The following is a 21,102-nucleotide window of genomic DNA, read 5'->3' on the forward strand; positions in this document are numbered from 1 at the left end:
GGGCTGGCTAACGGGGGCCAAGGTTTTGGGAGAGAGGGGGCCCTACTATTAAAAACATAAAATATATCTAGTAAAAAAAAAATTGGGCCAGGGGGCCTGAGCCCCTTACTAGGTCTGTCCTTTCTTAACTCTAATTGAAAAGCCAAATCTTGTAGTTTAATTAGTTGTTGGCCATTTTTATGTTTCCTGCGGAGTCATTCAAAGTTTAAATCCCTTCTTCCTTAGTTATGAAATTAAGAGAGAGAGAGATTTCTAAACCTTTGCATGTGGTCATGTGGAATGCTGTCTTTTATGGGATTCTTCCTTATTTCTTCTAAATTTTGGTTGACGGTGAATTTTCTGATGTTTTTTAGTTTAAAGAATTAAAAAAATATATGAATAAAATATACTCCTGATTTGTTTACTTTATAAGAGATGAGGAGGCCAAGGTCATGAGAACTTACATCATCACATCCACATGGCAACTATCATATTCCTCTTCTCATGATTAGGGGCATGACATTCGCTGCCTGACTATAGCCAAATATCCCAATCAATCCAGCTATTTTGTCTAATTTTAATAATAAATATTAATCTTTTTATGGAATAAGTATTAAATTATATTCCTTGTCTCTTTCTTTTTTCTTTTTTTAAGTTAATTATATTCCTTGTCGTTGGTGTCTTGTTATAACAAAATTAGAGAATTAGCCTTCGGAGATGAAAAAAAAATATATTTTGTATCCTCAAACATCACCTTATTTATTTTACTAATAAATTTTATAACTCATCATACATCTCAATTTTTATTTTTATACACAACCTAATAAAATAATATAAACTATGTAATAAAATAATAAAAAGTACTTTTCTCTCACAACTATGAGATTAAAAAAAAATATATATTTTTTACAATGTTCATAGGTTGTAATTTTTTTTTTTTTTTAATGTTTGCAAACTCAGATGAAGTGAGTTTATGACATCTTGGGTTGTAAAATAGCAACTAGAAGTGTAAACACCCCAATGTTAGTGCTCTTATTGTAGCATTTTTTGTTTTTTAGGTTGGTCAATAGGGAGCAAAGAAAACAGCAACAAAATCTGTAATTATTACAATAAAATTGAATTAGCCTCACACAATTATAATTATATCCTGAAACCCCCTTCTCAATATCTCTCTCTCTCTCTCTCTCTCTCTAAAACCGTTCCGTTTTGGAAACCTTGCTCCAAATGCAATGAATAATTTCCAGTACGCGGTGGAAGTGACCAAACCGCGTCACACAATATATAAAACACCGTCTAACGTATGTGGATTTATTATTATTATTATTATTTTTTTGGGTCGAGGAAAGTGTGGATATATTTAAAGAGATAAGACCACAATTAGTGTGATAGTGTCCTCGTCTTATTATTAAGATTTTATGGTTTAAACAAATTGTTGTGGAGAATAAATGTGAACTGTGAAGCACCCACCAACAGTCAACAGATATTGCTTAATGAGAGTTCAGAGTTCAGACGTATAAGAAATTGTATTTTATTTTTATTAGGCCTGACCTTAAGGCAACCTATTTAAAAATATAGGATCATTTGGTCGTTGAACTCTAACTGCCAAGAGTGGTTACATTCTTTTTTAATATCTTCACATGGTTATGTTCTGTTTGGCACATTAATTTTTGCAAATGTTGCACCTAAACCAATGTCTGAGAGTATATTTTGATTGTGTTTCCTGCCCAACATCTTCTTCATATTCTATTGGAGGTTGAACCAAAGGGTCCATTTTGTTTGCTGCAATTTGTTGTGATAATATGTAGGCACAAGGTAGTCTTCGAAGGCTTTAACCCTTACCCAGTGTGCTGACAATTTGTATCAATAGCACTCTTATCCAAATTCACATTTTAGCTTATAAGATTTGTGTGGTCAAAACTAAGAAAACAACAACAATACTTTGGTTGCTTGTGGAATGCAAGACTGTCCTTGTGAAGGTTGTACATGTGCTGGATACTTTGGTTGCTTTTAATCTTGATAAATATCAGAGTTGTTGCTTTCTTAATAAGTAGTCCAAGTTTGGTTACCAGATGATGCGCTTAGTGGCCTAGAGCGCAATAATCAACTGTCTTGATCAAGGGGAGAGCCAACAAGAAAGAAAAATGGAATTTGTTCTGACATTGATTGTCAAAAAGTTTGGCGCCTGTACACTAAGGTGTTGAAATGGAATTTCTGCCATTACGTTCCATTTTTTTTAGAGAGTTTCAACCTATGATATCTGCTCCTGATGATGCTCTTTATCATCAGACCAAGATACCAATTGGGTCTTGGTATAAGCGGAAATTGAACTTCAGATCTCTTATTCAACCATCAAAGATTTTATTAGTTAAGCTAATCGAAACCAACACATTACATCTTTATATATGCATCTAAATGGAGAATGCTTCATTAATGAAATAAATATATAGTGTCTTTTTCTGTATACATGACATATATGCAACCTTTTAACTGGACTCTAATGCATGGGTGGCAGAATTTTAACATTATGGTATAACTGAACTTCCTAATAGTTAACCAAAACATCTGAGAAATGCGGGGTATAAAAACCGCTAATCAGCTGTTGGTGATATATAACTTGTACCTTTCTGTTGCCCTGTGATCTCAGGCATAGCAGTTGACTACCCCCACGATGATTATTGGTCTGATGTACATCTATTTCTGATTCTTTCATGTTGTAATTGTGCGCACAAACTCACGTACCAGGAAATGTGCTGCTAGTGCTAGAAAGGATTATGAAGGCACAAACAACAGAAAGTGAGAACACTGACACCCAAGTGTTCTCTGTGTACATCTCCATTGCATCAGTAAAAGAAAACCGAGTGCGGTTTTCAGCCCAGTTACGTAGCCGATCTGCCTCTGCTGCATATAATGCCCTTCCCTGCATAAAAATTAAGAATACCCATAAAAATATTGACCAAATTAAGAACACCCTAGTGTTCTACAAATACCATTCCAGCTGAAACACATTTATCAACATAAAAAATTACTCCTTTGGAAGTATTGACCAAATTTCCAATAAACCCTTTTCAAAATTAAGAATATATAAGTGAAAAGCAGAAAGGGAATATCACATTTTGACTAACAAAAATAAATAAATTAGAATGCTTCACGATCAAACAATTATACCATGAGAGTGGAAATATGTAGCAATTGGGTTGTGGTTTGGGGGCTAACAATATTTAAGAATCTATATGTTTAATGATTACTGAAAACACATCAATATGTTATCTACATATTTAAAACTTACATATCAACATATTAGTGTCACATCATTACCAGTTTCTTGCATCTGTATCCAAAATCCATGCTTAATAGGTCTAATCAATTATAAAATCTAAACCCCTGAAAGTTAAAAACTTGGAAATCAATGCCCCTAATCCCTAAGTTACTTTTTTTTTTTTTTTGAGGAACCCCACTGGGGCCTAAGTTACTTAAATTCATTCGAATACAACTAAAGAGGCAAAACTATGAGAGCTAGAAATTAAAACCCAGATAATAGACTCTTGACGTTTACCTATTGTCATTACAATTGTTGACTTGCCTGAACTGTGTCACCAGCTTAGCAGGGATGGCAACTTAACAATTCCAAATAACAAATGTGTCAAAAAGGGAAAATTTGAAGTCGCTCTTCCACACAAAGTTCAGTTTTGATATAGGAAATCCATTTAAGTATTAATATATGAAGTCATGCCATGAAATATAAATTTTGAATGACAGTAAAAAAATTTCAAAATCTAGTAACTTGACATGAAAGTTCTTCTGGATGTCGAACAAAAGTGTGAAACTTGTAGTCCTGCCACCACATGGGGTGTCAAATGCTTTCACAAAATAACTAGGATTACCTGGTCATCAAACCAGCGACCTCGTCGTACCCATGCAGTGACTAAAGCAAGTAATATTCTGGGAGGGGTCAAGTAATTGATTGCTTTCCCAGATCCTTTTACAACCCGCATCCTTGGTACTAAAGTTCTAGCAACTGTTTCTGGATGCTCACAGATGATGTTAAACATTTGCTTATTTTGTATAGTTGAGCCACTGCAATCATAGAGAAAATCGCAGTAAATGCATATAAGGTTAGAACATTTATTACAGCTAGGCAGTTAGACAAACAGTTGCAACCTTCAAATCTACATATAATGATATAGACCCAAAAAGAAGAAATAGACAAGGGTAAGACCAATAGTTCAGGGACTTAAGGCCCTTTAACATGTTGTTAGGAGATGAATCAGAATGGAGCCATAAGTGCATTGCAACATGCAGGGATATATATTCCATACCTAAGCAGAAGATCTGTAAGGACCATGCCTGGAGATGCTGTGTGCACCCCAACTTTGGACCGCTTGGACTCTTTCAAGAGTGATGCTTGAAGCTGCCTTAGGCCACACTTTGTGGACCCATAGCTACAAGTCAAAGGATATAAAATAATGAAAATCGTTCTGAGTCACCAACAACTTGGAATAGTACAAACTTCCATTAATCATTGAATAATGATTAGCAAAAACCATGACATACTTCTGCTCACTAGAGAATAAACTAAATTCCCATAGTACTAAAAATTGAACTTACACAGCTGTTAGAGGGGTACTAGATCCCCCTGAGCCTGCACCATCCATGTTAAATATGTGGCCCCCCTTAGCCTGGTTCTTCATCACTCGCATGGCTTCTCGAGTGCAGAGTAGAGAACCAACCATGTTTGTTGAGACAATCTACCATGAAACAAAGTGGCACTCCACAAATCAGTTGCTACTTTGAGTGCAATGTGTATACTATTTTGATGTATTGGTAGTACCCTTAGCTCAACACAAGAAATAAACCCCAATAAAAAGTTTGATGCATGACATATAGAACTATGAGCAGTTGTAAATGCTTTGGTCAACACTCATATGTAAATAAATGAAAAGGGGGGATCAGGGAGAGGGAGCAAAATACCATCTTAGACATCACTTAAGTTTCAGAGCTTGAAACTTGTGCAAATAACTAGTAATATAAACAACAAAAACTGGCCATATTTAAGATATGTCAAACAGAACAGGATTCAATATAACAGCTCCTAGCACATCTGAAGACACATATTCACACACACATGCGTAACCTCCCAATTACCCTATCCAACAAAATAAGGCAAAAATTGCCTAGAGCCTTGTAGCTCAATTGGTTGGTACCTCCTGGTGTTTCTAAGGTGATATCTAGGATTCAAATCCCTCCTCCCCCATTGTAACCGTTGAATTATCAAAATAAATAAATAAATACAGCAAGAAGTGTTTCACATACTAATACCTGTTTAACATCTTCATCAGAGAATTGCAGCAATGGTCTAAAACCTTTATTTGTGCCAGCATTATTTATCTGCCCAGGAGTATAAGTATTAAACAGAATCACTTAGTAATTGAGAGAAAATTAAAAATTTTCATGCTACATCAAATTCAAGAAATCTCAGTTCTTATTTTAACTTAACCAGGAATGCACAGGAATTAAATTTGCAAATGATGAATAGAGATAAGAACAAATAATAGCCAGTATATCGACCCTTCTTGATCAGTTGTGTAAAAGGCATAAATCCAATCATAATAAGGTAAGACCATCCAACTTATTTGGTTCTTGTAACTAAAGTTTGCAGTTACAAGGAGATAAAATTATTTTCATCCCATATTTCTTCTTGTTTCGAATCTGAGCATCACTGGTTGTATAGAAACTGCTACTGAAAAGTATTAGTTTTGACACAACACAACCAAAAGATAAGTATCTGAAATCATGCGGGAAGCAAAAGAGACAATTTTATTTTATTTCTGTTTGAACATCAATTGTATTATTATTTTAGGCCCAAGCATTTAATTAGGTTAATTAGAATTTTATTTTAAGTTTAGGCCCTTTTGAGTATTTTTGTCACTCAATAAGTAGGGTTTCCTACACCTTAGGTTTTAGTTTTCTCATATATGCAAACAATTGTAATCCTTTTGGAGAGGATTCAGAGATGATTTTCATGAATGAAAAGTTTCTTTTAGTTTATTTGGCCTGGGGCTGACTCCAGCCAACCCTAGGTGTTGACTCCTAGTGGTTTTCCTTGCTTGGTGTTGACTCCAAGCAAGCCTAGGTTCTGACTCCTAAGTTCCTATCCTTTATTTTCCTGTTGCTTAATTTTTTTCTAAGAAAACTAGAGAGCCAAAACTAGTATGCCTTAAAAGTAATCCATCTTCCAAAGTTCGACCCAGCAATGTGTTACAAAAGCAACAACGATATGGAAGCATTCATGATAATTTGAAATTACAATGCACAGTCTTAAAAACACAGAAATTTCATATATATATATATATATATATAATACTCATGAATGAGAAGCAACACACATCAATTAAAAAGGATCAATCACTCACCCAAATGTTGATAGAACCAAGCTGATTGCCAGCAAAGTTTGCCAATTTCTGCACATCATCTGGTTCACTAACATCACATGCTATGCCTACCACTTTTGCATGTTGCAGATTTTTCCTGGCTGAGCCACTTGCAGTGGTTATAACATCCTTTAGGTTCTCTTCAAGCTCTTTGACAGTCATATGTACAGACTCAGGGCTGCCTTCACAAGATCCAATGCAGAGGTGTTGTGAGTGATACTTATATAGAAATTATAGGCGCATATTAGAACTAAGAAAATACTATTTCTGAATACCACCTGCGAGAAGCAACAACCACACGATCTCCAGAAAGAAGAAATTCACGAGCAAGCGCTTTTCCCAATCCCCTTGTACTGTACCAGACAAAAAGAACATGCAGTGATGGACAAGCATTATTTATCCATTAGCAATAACTCATTGGTAGCCTCTCTACCCAAATCTTGATTAAACCCAAGTGAATCATTTTAGACAGAGGATTAGTTGAACATAGGAATTGTAATAAAAGGAACATTTACACATGTTTTAAGCATCAATATCAGATATATATAGCATCTTCCAATATAATTTTCATATCATATGCAAACCTTCATGTTAATCTGACACTATAGTGTCTCTACCCAGACTACCCTTCCCTTCCAACTCAAATACGTAATTCAACTGTAACTAAAGGAGGAAACTTTGGGAGAGGAGCATGCAAAAGCATTAAGCAATGATTGCAGAACATTCTATTTAAACAAAATGCAGAAGTAATAGGATTTCAAACAAAATCTAGGAGTAAAACGAACTAGTTTATCCAGCTTAGGAAAAGAGACTTAGAAAGAGCGAGAGGTCACCTTCCAGTAATGACAACATTGCGTGGACCAGCTCGACAATGCTCATCTAACACCATATTAGCACCTACCATTGTTCCAATAATAATTCCTCCGAGCCAGCTATACCAGATCAAAGTATTCATCTGACTATCTCCACCTTCACAAAATTACAAATTGAATTATTACATATATGAGTTATAGTCATTATGGTATCTCAAAAATGCATGCATTCTCACAATCAGGGTGCATCGTTGCTAACCTGATAACTGAAATCCAACTGCAAGTATCACACCAGTGCTCATCATGGTTATGATATATCTTCCGACTTGGAGGGCAATCTAGTTGTGAAACAGAGTAATATAAAAGTCAAACATTTGCTCACCAATTGGAGTTAATAACATATAACTTGAACAACACATATCATAGCCTACGATAACTGATTCACCAATAAATAAATAAATAAAGGGAAACCAACTCAACTCAATTCAACTAAGCCATAATCCCAATTAAATTGGGGCTGGTTATAAATCCTTATCCACTAATTGGATTGGCCATAGGTAATCATTTCTGCCAATCTATCCTCTCTAAAATCATACTCTGTCACCTCCCTTGTTAACATACAATATCTCACTAGTTCTGCTCATATTATTTTACACTTTTATCTACCTCTTTCCATCCCCTCAACTGCTCAACTTGAATTAAATTACTCTTTTTCACCAGTGCATGAAACTTTGCACTAGTATGATTTGAGCACTAGTATCTACCTCTTTCCATTTTCTCAAGCCATACTCCCCTGGATTGAGCAAAAAATTGTGAATTCACAAGTTCTAATTAGCAAACAAAAACAAAATTTTGAGCCATGAGCTCTTTGTAGTTAAAAATTGAATGGCTGAACAAATAAAACAAAAATATTAGGCTCCGTTAATAAGTTTAAAGTTTAAGTTTCAATTTTCTAGTCCTCCGTATAAAAGTTTCAAGATTCACACAATTTCAATATCTTCACTTCTCTAATATTTTGAAAGCAACCAACAGAATAAAGATTCAATCCAACAAATATACACTGGTAACATTACTCGCTGTGAGATATAGAATTCAATCACATATTCACCAAATCAGACAAAATATATCATAGTAAGTTAATAATCTCATCCAGATAATATTTAAAACAAAGAAAAACAAATCGCATACAACTCACCGAAAAGAATACCTCCTCCACTTTGGCCACAGCCTTGTCATACTCATCACCCCCCAAAATAGTAGTTCTAAAAGATTTCCAAAACCCACTTCCCCTTTCGAGCTTAGCATCACTTTTCTTCAAATTCCCACTCTTTCTCTCACTTACAGCCTCTTTCTCTTCCACTTCCCCACCCTTCTCGCACCTAAACGACCTGCAGTACTGTTTCAGTTTCAAGCACAACCCATTACGCCCACCGACTCGTCCCAACCTGGACCGGCATAAACCCGGTCCAAGCACCACTGGTTGGCCGGTCCTGTAGTGGTCGAAACATTGTGGGAATATGTGAAGCCTAGTTACCGTGGCCATGGCTATACCTATGACAAACTGAGACTTGCTAGCTACTACTTTTAAGTTTTTAAGGCTCGTGTAATAACTGTTCCAAGATACTTGGGTGTGAGACTGAGTTACTGTGAGAGTTCCCTACTTTTATACGTTGGATTTTTTTTTTTTTTTTTTTTTTTGAGAGGTAAAGTTTTAAAAAAATGTATAAAAAATCTGAGAGAGAGAAAGAGATTCGGAGAAGATCTAGGGAGGTGGAGAACTGTGATGACCACACGTTAAAGCAACCTCATCTCCATCTGTACCTATTGAAAACATGGCTTTGTTATGGGGATTTATGTCACTGCGTGTCGTTTTTTGTTTGGTGGGGGCGGGACGAAAGGGTGACACTTGTACGTATTGTGCACTTGTAATCAGTTGTGTAAGAACATCTAAAGCGTTGTAGAGGCGATAATTTTAGTTGGCTTAGCCTGGAAATATCGCCGTAGGAAACTCTTTGCTTGATTGTGAAGGCTGATTAGTCATTAGTGGGGTCGTGAAATACATCGTAGTCGTACAATGATTGGTATTCATTTATTCCAAAATTCCTACTTGAGGTCCCTTGTGGCTTTACTTTATTAATCACCTACTAAGATCGTCTTATAAGTTATTGAGGCGATTATATTCGCCACAATAAATCATAATAATTTTTTTTGTTACAATACATCCCTAATAATTAATAAACGCTATAATTTTGTGCTTCGTTATTTAATTTATAATCATTGCTTTTGATCTCATATTATTTGTATAATGGTTGAATGACTAAATTTACACTTTCCTAATAACAATCACATTCCAAACTAGTTTATCAGCATTTATCTATTTTTAGTCTACCAAGAAGTGTTATGTTTTTCTATTATACATAACCAATTTAACAGTACACTATTTTTTTTAGAAGAATTTAACAATACACTTTAATTACGTTACGTTGCTTAATTTACAATACACTATATTAAAATATTATCTTTTTTTTCTTGCTTTGTTTTGTTTCTCTCTCTTTCTACTCTTTTTTTTTTCTTTGTCATTCTCTCTCCTTAATCCATCATAGTCACAGTAAAACTCAAGCCTCTTTCCTTCACCAATGGTGGTGATCCTTACCGGTGGCTCACTCTCTTCTCTACCATCGTCTTCTTATCAAATTTTGCCAAATTTGTGAATTGTGCTCCCTCAATTTACATATAAAAATTACAATTTAAAACATGAAAATTTTCAAAAATTGCATTTTTCATTTAAAAATTTAGAAAATTGTGAGAATTTAATTAATTTGTCCTGACCAAATATCAAATGCACCAATTTCATGATTTGAGAGTCAAAATTCCAAAATTATTATTCTACAGATTTACAACTGGTTTAATTTGAGAAAAAATATTATTGTACCCAGGGCAGAGCTAGGGGGCAAGGAAGGGCAATTGCCCCCCGAACTCCTCCAAAACTTTCATAACTATACTTCATATGAGAAGAGTTTTCCCCCTCTGATTCTTTAACATAGACAAAATAACAAAACAACACTTAGTAAAGGAACTATGAACTGACATAGTCTCACTCACTATTATTTTTCTTCTATCTCAGTGTGTTTTTACAATTTCAAGCTCCAAGTTTTAGCTATTAACTTAAACTTTAAATCATCTTATAAACTTAAACAGACTCTAACACCAGCACACAATTGAAATTTTTTTAGATAAATTATATCTTATGGATCATACTTGTAATGTATACTTGTATAGTGTGTTATCTAGATTGTTAGGGAAAGGTGGACAAAGTCTAAATTAGTGAGTGGTATGAGATTTGGCTATGTTTAATGAGTCTCTTCTGGCTAAGCAGGCTTGGAGACTGCTGCAAAATAAAACATCTATAATCTATAGAGTTTTCAAGGCTTGCTTTTTTCCTAACTGTACAATCATGGAAGCAAAAGATTCGAGATCCGGATCCTATTCTTGGAGAAGTATACTCAAAGGAAGAGATGTGATTCAGAGGGGTTCACGTTGGCGGATTGGAAATGGAAGGAAAGTAAAAATTTGGCAATACCGCTGGTAGCCAATCAAACACCCTACTAAGATAACTTCGCCAACAATTGATACAATGGAGGATGCAAGAACAGTGGATGTATTGATTGATGCACATACTCTACAATGGGATAAGGCTATGATTGACGGTATGTGATGCTCTCTGTTGGCTATTTTCCCAGGATGGCAAATATACTTGTAAGTCAGGTTACCGTTTCTTAAAAGAGGAGGCAAACCAGATTTTCCGTTTGGCTCCTATGAACCAAGACAGAGAAGTTTGGGGAGGTGTGTGGTCACTACTTTCCCCAAACAAAGTAAAGAACCAGCTATAGAGAGCCTGCGAGAACTCTCTGCCCACGAAGGTTAACTTAGTTCGTTGAACTATTATTGACAGCCCTATGTGTGAATGGTGTAAAGAAGCTTCGGAGACAACCCTACATGCGTTATAGACTTGTTCGGCCCTAGATGAGGTATGGTCCAATGCTAACCTATGGGATTTCCAAAGAGCTACTTGATGAAGTGCAAATCGTCAGTCTTGTAAGTTCGTCCAGATGGAACTGGATCCTTGTCACTGTCCTTGCCAATGTGAAACAATGGCTCCCTTAAGGTGGTCACCGGTGTGATGCCTACCATTACGCCTCCGATGCCAAAGTCAGTATATAGAAGTTTTCTAGAGAATAATAAGAGAGGACTACATATCAGAATGTCTATGAATACTTTTGGATGAGTTTATGTACCTGGTTTGTCTGTGATCAGAGTGTATGTATACAGCTTCATGGTTCCTAGCCGTTGGGGGCCTTGATTGTGGCTTTAGTGCCCTTTTTTTTAACGCCTCAATCCTCATGAATATGGGTTTTGACGAGGCTCCAACGGTTTGGTAACTATTTGGTTACTGTCCAAGGTATTGAATGCTCTTATTAATGGCTCTCCTGTGCTCGTGCCAAGGTGGATGAGTTCATTTGATGAGATCGTTCAAGGAAGTTGAGTTCGTCAGTCCCATCAGCTGCCCCCTAGGTTTTGTAGTCGTCATGATGTGTCATGACGACCATCAGAAGATGAAAGGTTTTCTGACTGGACATGGCTCTTGGGATTTTGCTCTACATTTAATGCGTGGTGGCGGCGCCACACGCGTCGTGGCCACGTGGCGTGTTCTGACAAGTGGAGTTTAATGCTTCAATTGTGTGACTCTTGGGTTTCCCACTGAAATTCAGTTTTTGTGCCTTGGTTTTTAAACTTCCCTTCTTTTCACTTTCCCCTTCACTTTTCCCAATCTCTCAATTATTGCTTTGTGTTTCTTCTTCTCTACTTTGCTTTTGCGATTTTCTTTGAACCTCTGCATTCTGTGGCTGAGCTGTGGGTGCTTCCTTTAAGGTATGTTTTTTTTTTCTCCTTTTCCTTTACTTTTCTATGGCATATATAAATAGTGCTTGATTTCTGATTTTTGTTGTTGTTTTTTTTCTTTGTGTTGGGGCTTTTAGGATTGTCTTCCCTTTTCCCCTGTTCTCTGTTTTTCCTTGGTTAGTAGCTCTGAGGTTAGGATAGCTTACCCCTCAATCTCATTTCTTTTTGCATGTTTGGGGGGATCCTTAGGTGTTTTTCCGTACCTTGAAAATTTTGTATTTGAGGGTAGTAGTTTGAGTGTTGCATTGGCTGATTCGCTACCCTTGCTTCGTCAATCAATTGCTTGGTTTGAGGGTTTAGCGAGGGAGCAAGGGGTAATGTCTGAAGTGAGATCAAGTAAACTTGAAATCGGGTTGTCATCTAGTGGCAATCCCGTGGAAGGGGATACCACCGTCTCCGTCCCTCGAGAGATTAGAGCTTTCCATGCCCCTGAGGAGGTGTGTGGTTTGGACGGTGAGACACTCTCTAGATTTAGGGATAGATTCCAATTTCTTGATAGGGTTAGGGTTCGTCTTCCTCGTGCAGAGGAACGAGCTTGCCACTTCTCGCTTGAAGAGGTATGTTTTTATGAAGCTGCTTTCCCGAGTGGGCTTAGGTTCCTCGTCCACCCATTTATTATGGAGCTTCTAGGTCGTTTTGGTATTGCTTTTGGGCAACTTATGCCCAATTCGTAGAAGATAGTGGTTAGCTGTATGGAAATATGGTTGGCTGCTACGGACGGTGACATGATTAAGGTGGATGAGCTCGTTTATCTGTACTGTTTAAAGGAGTTTAAGGAGCATGGGTATTACGAACTGGTACCTTGGGAGAGGAGGAACAAGATCGTCCGGGATCTACCTTTATCATTCAGATACTGGAAATCCCGGTTCTTTTTTGTGTCCGGGGATGATTGGGAAACTCCCTCTGACGAGGTTTGGGGTGATCTCCTTAGGTTGCTCCATCGGTGGAGAACCCCGAACTTAGGTGCGTCATTATTTCTTCTAGTCTTTTAACCTTCATTCTTTTTTGTGTTCATTTTGTCGTCACTAACTCTTCTGTCTATCGTCTTGTGCAGTTAAGAGACGACCCAAGCTTAAGAGCAAGTATAAGGAACGCGTTGAGAAGGCCATCGAGTGCGCGAGGACAATATAAAATTTCGACGACCTGGTTGACCCACAGACTCTAGCTTTCCATTGCCTGGGTCCAAAGCCCTTTGCTTTTGTCCTACGAAACATTGAGATTGAGGAAAAAAAGAGTAAGTGTTAAGTTCGTCCATGCTACTAATCTCGTCTTCCCTTTTTCTTTTTTCTTTTTTTTTAACAAGTGTTTTCCTCTTGCAGGGATGACGACAAAATTTAATTAGGGAATGTATGCCCGGATGAGGGCCAAGAAGAATGAGCCTATTTCCAATCTTGGGGCCAGGAACGTGTGGGTAATGGATAAGGGGGCCTCCTTCACTCCGACTACCCCAGCTACCCCTAGCATCGAGACGACGAGGACATCCTCCCCGGCTAGCTTGGTTGAAAAAATTATTCCTTTCCGGAATAAGAGGCAATGTATTGGGGATAAGCTGAAGGATAAAGTTGATTCTCGATAGTCCAGTGTCTAGGACGATGTTAGGGTTGCACAAGCATGGGCATAGGAGGCCTTCACTACCGAGGAGATGAAGGTGTTCTTGGGCACGTCTCCCAACGAGGTTGTGGGTCGTCATCTCCATAAGCTCGTCTCGGTAACGTACTTGTGCAAATTTATCTTCCCCCACTTCTTTTTTTTTTTTTTTTTTTTTTTTTTTTAATTTTAAGATTTGGTTCTAGGGGTGTGCATGGGTCGGGTTGGGTCGGGTTGAAGGAATTTTTTGACCCAACCCACCATGGTGGGTCAAAAAAAATTCAACCCAACCCAACCCATCATATAAATTCAACCCAACCCAACCCAACCCACGTGGGTCGGGTTGGGTCGGGTTGAACCTATGGGTTTGACAATTTTTTATTTATTATTAAATTGAGTAGAAAAAAATATAAATATTAATATATTAAAAAAACCTAAAGATTAGTATCAATGTAACTCCTTGAAGGCTCAACACTAATGACTAAACAAAAATAGTAATTTATTAGAATTTGTGTGAACTAATTGGCTTTTATATAAGATAGGAAGAATTGGTTATTTAAAAAAATTTATTAATTATATAATATATATATATATATATATTAAATTAGTATTAGTAAAAGGAATTGAGGAAATGCAAATTATTAAATATATAATATATATTTAAATATATATATATATATATATATATATAAATAAGTGTCCTACAATTGATTTTTTTTTTTAAATTATTAAATATAAAATATATATTAAATATGGGTGGGTCGGGTCGGGTTTGGCGGGTTTGTAATTTTATGACCCAAACCCAACCCGACTCGCGATAATAATTTTTTTGGTAACCCAACCCAACCCACCAAGCCTTAAAAACTGACCCAACCCGGTGGGTCGGATCGGGTTGGGTCGGGTTTGGCGGGTCGGTGGGTTTTCTGCACACCCCTATCTGGTTCCTTCTTTCAGGTGCTGGGGGAAAGCCTTTGCATCACCTCAAAATATCTTACTCAAGAGGCCAAGGTCGTGCCTGCAGTGTCCAAGGTGGAGACCTTAAAGGCGGAGAACTCAAAATTGGAAAAAGACTTGATTATCACCATGGACGAGGCCAACACTTTGAAGGAGAAGATCAAATCATAGGAGACGACCTCAGGGCTGAGCGACAACTGACGGTGGAAAAAGACGAGCAGCTCCAGGCAGCCAAAGAAAAGATCAAGACCATTGCTGCCAAGGCCGTTGAGGCTTTTCAGCATACTGAAAAGTACAATACTATGCTCTTCAGTTGGTATTTCAAAGGATTTGAGCTCTTGAGGTGATACCTCGTTAAGCACCCTACTGGAGTGGATCTAGAAAACCTCGATCTCATGGACGTAGACAAAGAGATGGCTACTGACGAGGCTTCCCAGTCCATGGCTCCTGAAGGTGATGTCCCTGAGAGTGCTTCTGCGCCCCCAATTGTTGACGATGTGGCAGTCGATGCCTAAACCTACTACTTGTCTTTTTTCTTTTTGTTTTCTATTTTGGGTGCTCGGTGTATTTTGGGCCTTTTTTAATTCTAATTCCAGAACAATATTTTTATTCTAATTTAAGAACAATGTTTTTGGCCCAGCGTTTATGGGCTTTTAATTTTGATGTTGAAACAATGATGGCTGCCTGTTGTTTTTGGGCCTTTAATTATATTCGTAATTACATACTTACTTTTTTGTATTCTTGTCTTTGCATGATCCCGCTTGCTTTGTCCACTTAGTTGCTTCATCTGCATTGGTATCTTGTACTTAATTAAATTTTCTGTTATGACTTGCACTTTTGAAGGGGTATTGACCTGTCAGTAGGGCTGTCCATGGGTCGGGCAGGTCGGATTTTTGCCCAACCCGCAACCGACCCGTAACAGTAACAGATTCGTTGGTTTGAGTTGTCGACGGGTGGTGGTCGGTTTCGGGTGAAACTGATCTCACCGAAATCCTTCAAAACGTAGCGAGATCTTGCCAGATCCGGCAAGATCTTGCCAGATCCATCCAAGATCCGGTGAGATCTCGTCGGATACAGCGAGATTTCTGCCAAATCGTGATGAAAAATCACTGGTTTGGCTAGATCCGGTGTTTATTGTGCCAGAAATCGACGGATTTAAGTGAAAAAGGGGTCGGAATTTAGAAAAAAAAGGGTCGAAATCTAGAAAAAAGTGGCCGGAATCTGGAAAAAATGGCCGGATATTGAATGGACTTCGGTTCGGGTCGGGTTTCACGGGTTTTGAACTGAAAAACCGATAATTGACTTGTTGGGTGTCGGGTTAGGAAAGTCAGAAACCGCGTCCGACCGTAGGAGTCGTCGGATCGGGTGGCAGCAAGTCGAATGGCGGCGGGTTAGACTGGTTGGGCGGGTTGCCGGTTTGCTTGGATACCCCTACCTGTCAGTAACTCGCACTCGTATAGGCGGAGTCTTTGTTAGCCAAAATTTCTTTTTTGTGACTTACATCTGTTTAAGAGATTTTTGTCATTTTTATGGATTCGTCAGTAACTTACATCCGTTTAGGCTGAATTTTGTTACTTAGCCATTTTTTATGACTTACATCCGTTTAAGGAATCTTGTCGTTTTTGGCTTCGTCAATAACTTACATCCGTCTAGGCGAAATCTTGTTACTTGGCCGTTTTTTTTGTGACTTACACCCATTTAAGGAATCTTGTCATTTTTAGATTCGTCAGTAACTTACATCTGTCTAGGCGGAATTTTGTACTTAGCCATTTTTTGTGACTTACACCTATTTAAGAGATCTTTTCATTTTTGGTTTCATCAGTAACTTACATCCGTCTAGGCAGAATCTTGTTATTTTTTTTTTTTTTTTTTTTTTTTTTTTTTTTTTTTTTGTGACTTACACCCATTTAAGGGATCTTGTCATTTTTGACTTTTAAACTGCTGGTTTTGCTTGCATTGAGTCATTGGCTAAATAGTTCTTTTATTGCTTTAAAAAATGAATATAATTTTCTGTTACATCTACTGGTGGTATTTCTTCAAGTGCGCAATGTTCCATGGTCGTGGCAGTCTTTGCCCGTTTAAGGTCTCTAGGTGATAGCTGCCTTGATTGGACTAATGGACAACACGGTAGGGACCTTCCTAGGTTGAGCCAAGTTTCCCTTGGATAGGGTCTTTGGTTGTCGGGGTGGCTTTGCATAGGACGAGGTCCCCTATGTCAAGTCTTCTAAGCTTCACTCTCTTGTCGTAGTACTCGGCCATCTTCTGTTGGTACTTTGTCATCTTGTTAGAAGCTCCATCTCTGACTTTATCTAAGCAGTCTAGGTTAACTTTTAGTTGATCATCGTTGCTTTCCTTGTGGAACATCTCTCGTCTAATGCTGGTTATTCCCACCTCGATTGGGATTACTGTCTCAGTGCCGTAAGTGAGTTTGAAGGGAGTTTCTCCTGTTGGGGTTCTTGCTGTAGTCCTGTAAGCTTATAAGACATTGGGCAATTTCACGGGCTAGACTCCCTTAGCGTCATCCAAACTGGCTTTGATGATCTTGAGTAGTGTTTGATTAGTCACCTCCGTCTGTTCGCTTGCTTGTGGGTGTCCTAGGGATGAGAACTAGTTCTTGATCCCTAAACTTGAACAAAAATCCTTGAAACTTTGACTGTCGAACTACTGCCCATTATCTGATACGATCGTTTGTGGAATCCCAAACATATAAATTATGTTCTTCCATATAAAGTTCTGGATTTTTGCTTCGGTGATGGTTGATAATGCCTTCGCTTTAACCCATTTTGTGAAGTAATCGATAGTGACTAGTAGAAACTTTACTTGTCCCTTACCTCAGGGTAGTAGGCCAACGATGTCAATTCCCCATTGTGCAAATGGCCAAAGAGAGGCTATCATCGTCAGTCTCTCGGCTAGAAGGCGTTGGACATTCCCAAACCTTTGGCACTTGTCGCACTTCTTAACGAGCTTTCTTGTGTCTACCTACATAGTAGGCCAGAAGTAATCTGTTCTAATAACTTACCAAGAACCTGGGGCCTGCATGGTCTTCGCAAACCCCTTCATGGATCTCTTCCAGAATATATTTGGCTTCTTTTTTGTCAACGCACCTCAAGTAGGGCATGGAAAAGCCTCTATTGTATAGGATGTCATTAAGGATCGTGAATCTGGTTGCTCTCTTCCTGACCTTCCTGGCCTCCTCGACATCCTGTGGAAGATGTCCGTCTTGGAGGAAGGATATGATCGGATTCATTCAGCTACTTGTGCTTTGGATTGCAAATGTAGGGACTTCTTCAATGCTGGGGTGTTTTTGGACTTCCATCTCTGAAATCGTGCTTATTGATCTTTCTTCTGACGATGCTATTTTTGCGATCTCGTCTACTATCATGTTCTGGCTTCTAGGGATCTACACGAATTCCACCATATCGAATTCCTGTGTTAAGTGCTTTGTTAGCCTGAGGTATTTTTGCATTCTCTCTTCCTTTGCTTCATATTCCTCCTTTATCTACCCTATTACTAGTTTAGAATCACTCTGGAGGAGCAAGTTTTTAGCTCCTAGTTCTTTTCTGACCCCTAGCCTCGTCAATATTCCTTCGTACTTGGCTTCATTATTGGTGGTTAGGAATTTTAGCTGAACTCCACATTTAAGCGTTTCCCCGTCTGGGGTGATGATGACGATCCCTACTCCTCCCCTCTTTTGAGCTGATGAACCATCAGTTTATATCGTCCATCATTTTGCTTCGTTGGGGAGACTATCCTCGTCTAGGATGGTGAACTCAGCGATGAAGTCCGCCAATACTTGCGCTTTAATAGTTGTCCTGGGGTGGTACTCAATGTCGAATTGGCTAAGTTCAATGGCCCATTGGACCATTCTCCTTGCTACCTCGGGCTTGTTCATTGACTTCTTAATTGGTTGGTCCGTCATTACCAAGATGGGGTTCGCCTGAAAATAAGGTCGTAGCTTACGCGAAACTACTATTAATGCGAATGCAATCTTCTCAATCCTCGGGTACATGACTTTTGTCCCTTGGAAAACTTGGCTAACATAGTAGACTGGAAGCTGTTTCCTGTCTTCTTCTCGAACCAAGGCTATATTATGGCTGTGGTTGATACTGCCAGAAACAAATACAAGTTTTCCCCTTCCTTGGACGGACTTAGAAGGGGTGGATGCTTAGATAGTGCTTGAGTTCTTGAAAAGCTATCTCACATTCATCAGTCCAAGCAAAAGCTTGCTTTAGTGTCTTGAAGAAAGGTAAGGATTTGTCTGTCGCTCTAAAGACGAACCTGTTGAGTGCCGCTATCCTTCCTGTGAGCTTCTGGACTTCCTTGACCGTCTTTGGTGACGTCATATTGAGTATGGCTCACACCTTCTCTAGATTTGCTTCTATCCCCCTTTGGGACACCATGAACCCCAAGAACTTCCCCAAGGCTACTTCAAATGCACACTTATTAGGGTTCAACTTCATTTGGTACTGTCTGAGTGTGGCAAATGTTTCCTTGAGGTCGTCCAGATGAGCAAACTTTTCCTTACTCTTGACGAGCATGTCATCCGCAAATACCTCCATATTTCTCCCGATTTGCTTGTTGAACATTTTATTCACTGACCTCTGGTAGGTTGCTTTTGCATCCTTCAATTCGAAGGGCATTACCTTATAACAATAGAGCCCTTGGCTTATGATGAAAGCAGTTTTCTCCTGGTCTTCTTTAGCCATCTTTATCTAATTGTATCCTGAGAATGCATCCATGAACGTCAGTAGTTTATGCCCTGCCATGGAATCCGCTAGCTGGTCTATCCTCGGTAGAGGGAAATTGTCTTTTGGGCAAGCTTTGTTCAGGTCTGTGAAATCCACGCATATTCTTCATTTTCCATTTGCTTTCTTCACTAGGACGACATTGGCGACCCAATCTGGATAGTAGACTTCTCGAATAAAGCCTACTGACAATAGCTTATTAACCTTGTCTGTAATTGCTTGATTCCGTTCTGGAGCGAAGACCCATCGTCTCTACTGGACGGGCTTCTTCTCGAGATCCATATTTAGTCTGTGTTGGATGACCTTTGGGGATATACCTGGTATGTCCTCGTGACTCCATGCGAAGAAGTCCAGATTCTCTTTAAGGAACAGGACGAGTCTTGTCCTCATCTCTGGGCTCAATGTCGTCCCTATTCTGGTCGTCCTTGCCGTTTCTCCTTCAACCAATTCCATTGTCTCCAGGACTTCCACTTTATCTTCTTCCTTCTCCTCAATCATCCACGTATGGTTTTCTTTTGCAGCTAACATGGCTTAGTAGCATTCCCTAGCTAGTACCTGATCTCCTTTTACCTCGCCCACAGTGTTTTCTATCAGGAACTTTACCTTCAAGCAATAAGTGGACATGGCTACTTTCCAATGGTTGAGTGTGGGCCTCCCGATGATTACATTGTACGATGAGGGACAGTCTACCACTAAGAAGTCCAATTGATGAGTTAGCTGACTCGGGTGAGTCCTCACTGTGACCGTCAGTGTCACTATGCCTTTGGGATATACCCTGTCTCCACTGAAGTTGATGAGGGGGGAGTCAAATGGGGACAGCCTTCCTGGATCTTCAGCTGCTGAAAAGTAGAAAGGTAGATGATATCCGTGGAGCTACCATTATCCACGAGGATTCTCCTGGTGTTGAACCCTTCTATTGTTAACATTATGACCAAGGGATCATCATGAGGCTGCTTCACCCCTTTGGCATCTTCTTCAGAGAAAAACATCTCCCTGTCCATTCGTCTCTGTTTCATCGGGGATATCCTGTGGACGTTGTTCACCTGCCTTTTATATGACTTCTTGAGGGACTTAAATGACCCTCCTATGGATGGTCCGCCTGTGATTGTCTTAATCTCCCCGATCACACTTGGCGGACGTTGAGGCGTACGGTCCTCGTCCCTTGGTGGGGCTTCACATTTGTCCTTGTCATCATCCCTGGACCTGCTGTGCTCCCCCTTCTTCACAAATCTCTGCAATTTCCCTTTTCGTATGAGCTCCTCTATCTGCTTTTTCAAGTCTCTGTAATCCTCTATGTAATGGTCATGATCCTTGTGGAAATGGCAATACTTCTTCTTATCACGCACGTTGGGTAATGAATGTAATTGCCTAGGCCATTTGAGATAGTGCTTATCTTTAATCTGCGCCAAAATTTTATCAACAGGCATAACTAAAGGAGTGAATTTTATCATTCGAGGAGCTTTTTCGTCTTTCCTTTTACCCTTGTCGCTTGTCTAACAATCTTGACATTCCCTTTTTCATCCTCTACGATCATCCTCCTTCCTTCTTTTTTCACTGGTCTTTTCCTCATCCTTTATCGCGGCTAAAGTGTCTTCTACGTTCATATATTTCTATGCTTTTAGGAGCATTTTCGCCATC

The 21,102-nt window shown here is 38.8% G+C and overlaps 2 protein-coding genes across 2 annotated transcripts; both read right to left on the reverse strand.

The window, feature by feature from the left end:
• Positions 1–2,380: 2,380 nt before the first annotated feature.
• On the reverse strand, positions 2,381–8,919 carry LOC115976943 (probable chlorophyll(ide) b reductase NYC1, chloroplastic). The gene is made up of 10 exons (XM_031098515.1): positions 8,415–8,919; positions 7,479–7,557; positions 7,241–7,376; positions 6,686–6,760; positions 6,390–6,585; positions 5,296–5,364; positions 4,585–4,724; positions 4,296–4,418; positions 3,861–4,053; positions 2,381–2,896 (listed from the first exon to the last, which is right to left on the reverse strand). Exons 1-10 carry the CDS (start codon positions 8,760–8,762, stop codon positions 2,711–2,713), a joined length of 1,545 nt encoding a protein of 514 aa, XP_030954375.1. The 5' UTR covers positions 8,763–8,919; the 3' UTR covers positions 2,381–2,710.
• An 11,300-nt stretch (positions 8,920–20,219) lies between these two features.
• Positions 20,220–20,891, reverse strand: LOC115973078. Its single transcript, XM_031093323.1, has one exon. The coding sequence runs from the start codon at positions 20,889–20,891 to the stop codon at positions 20,220–20,222; it is 672 nt and encodes a 223-aa protein (XP_030949183.1).
• Positions 20,892–21,102: the final 211 nt, after the last annotated feature.

This window comes from Quercus lobata, chromosome 2 (assembly GCF_001633185.2).
Source record: "Quercus lobata isolate SW786 chromosome 2, ValleyOak3.0 Primary Assembly, whole genome shotgun sequence".
NCBI lineage: Eukaryota > Viridiplantae > Streptophyta > Magnoliopsida > Fagales > Fagaceae > Quercus > Quercus lobata.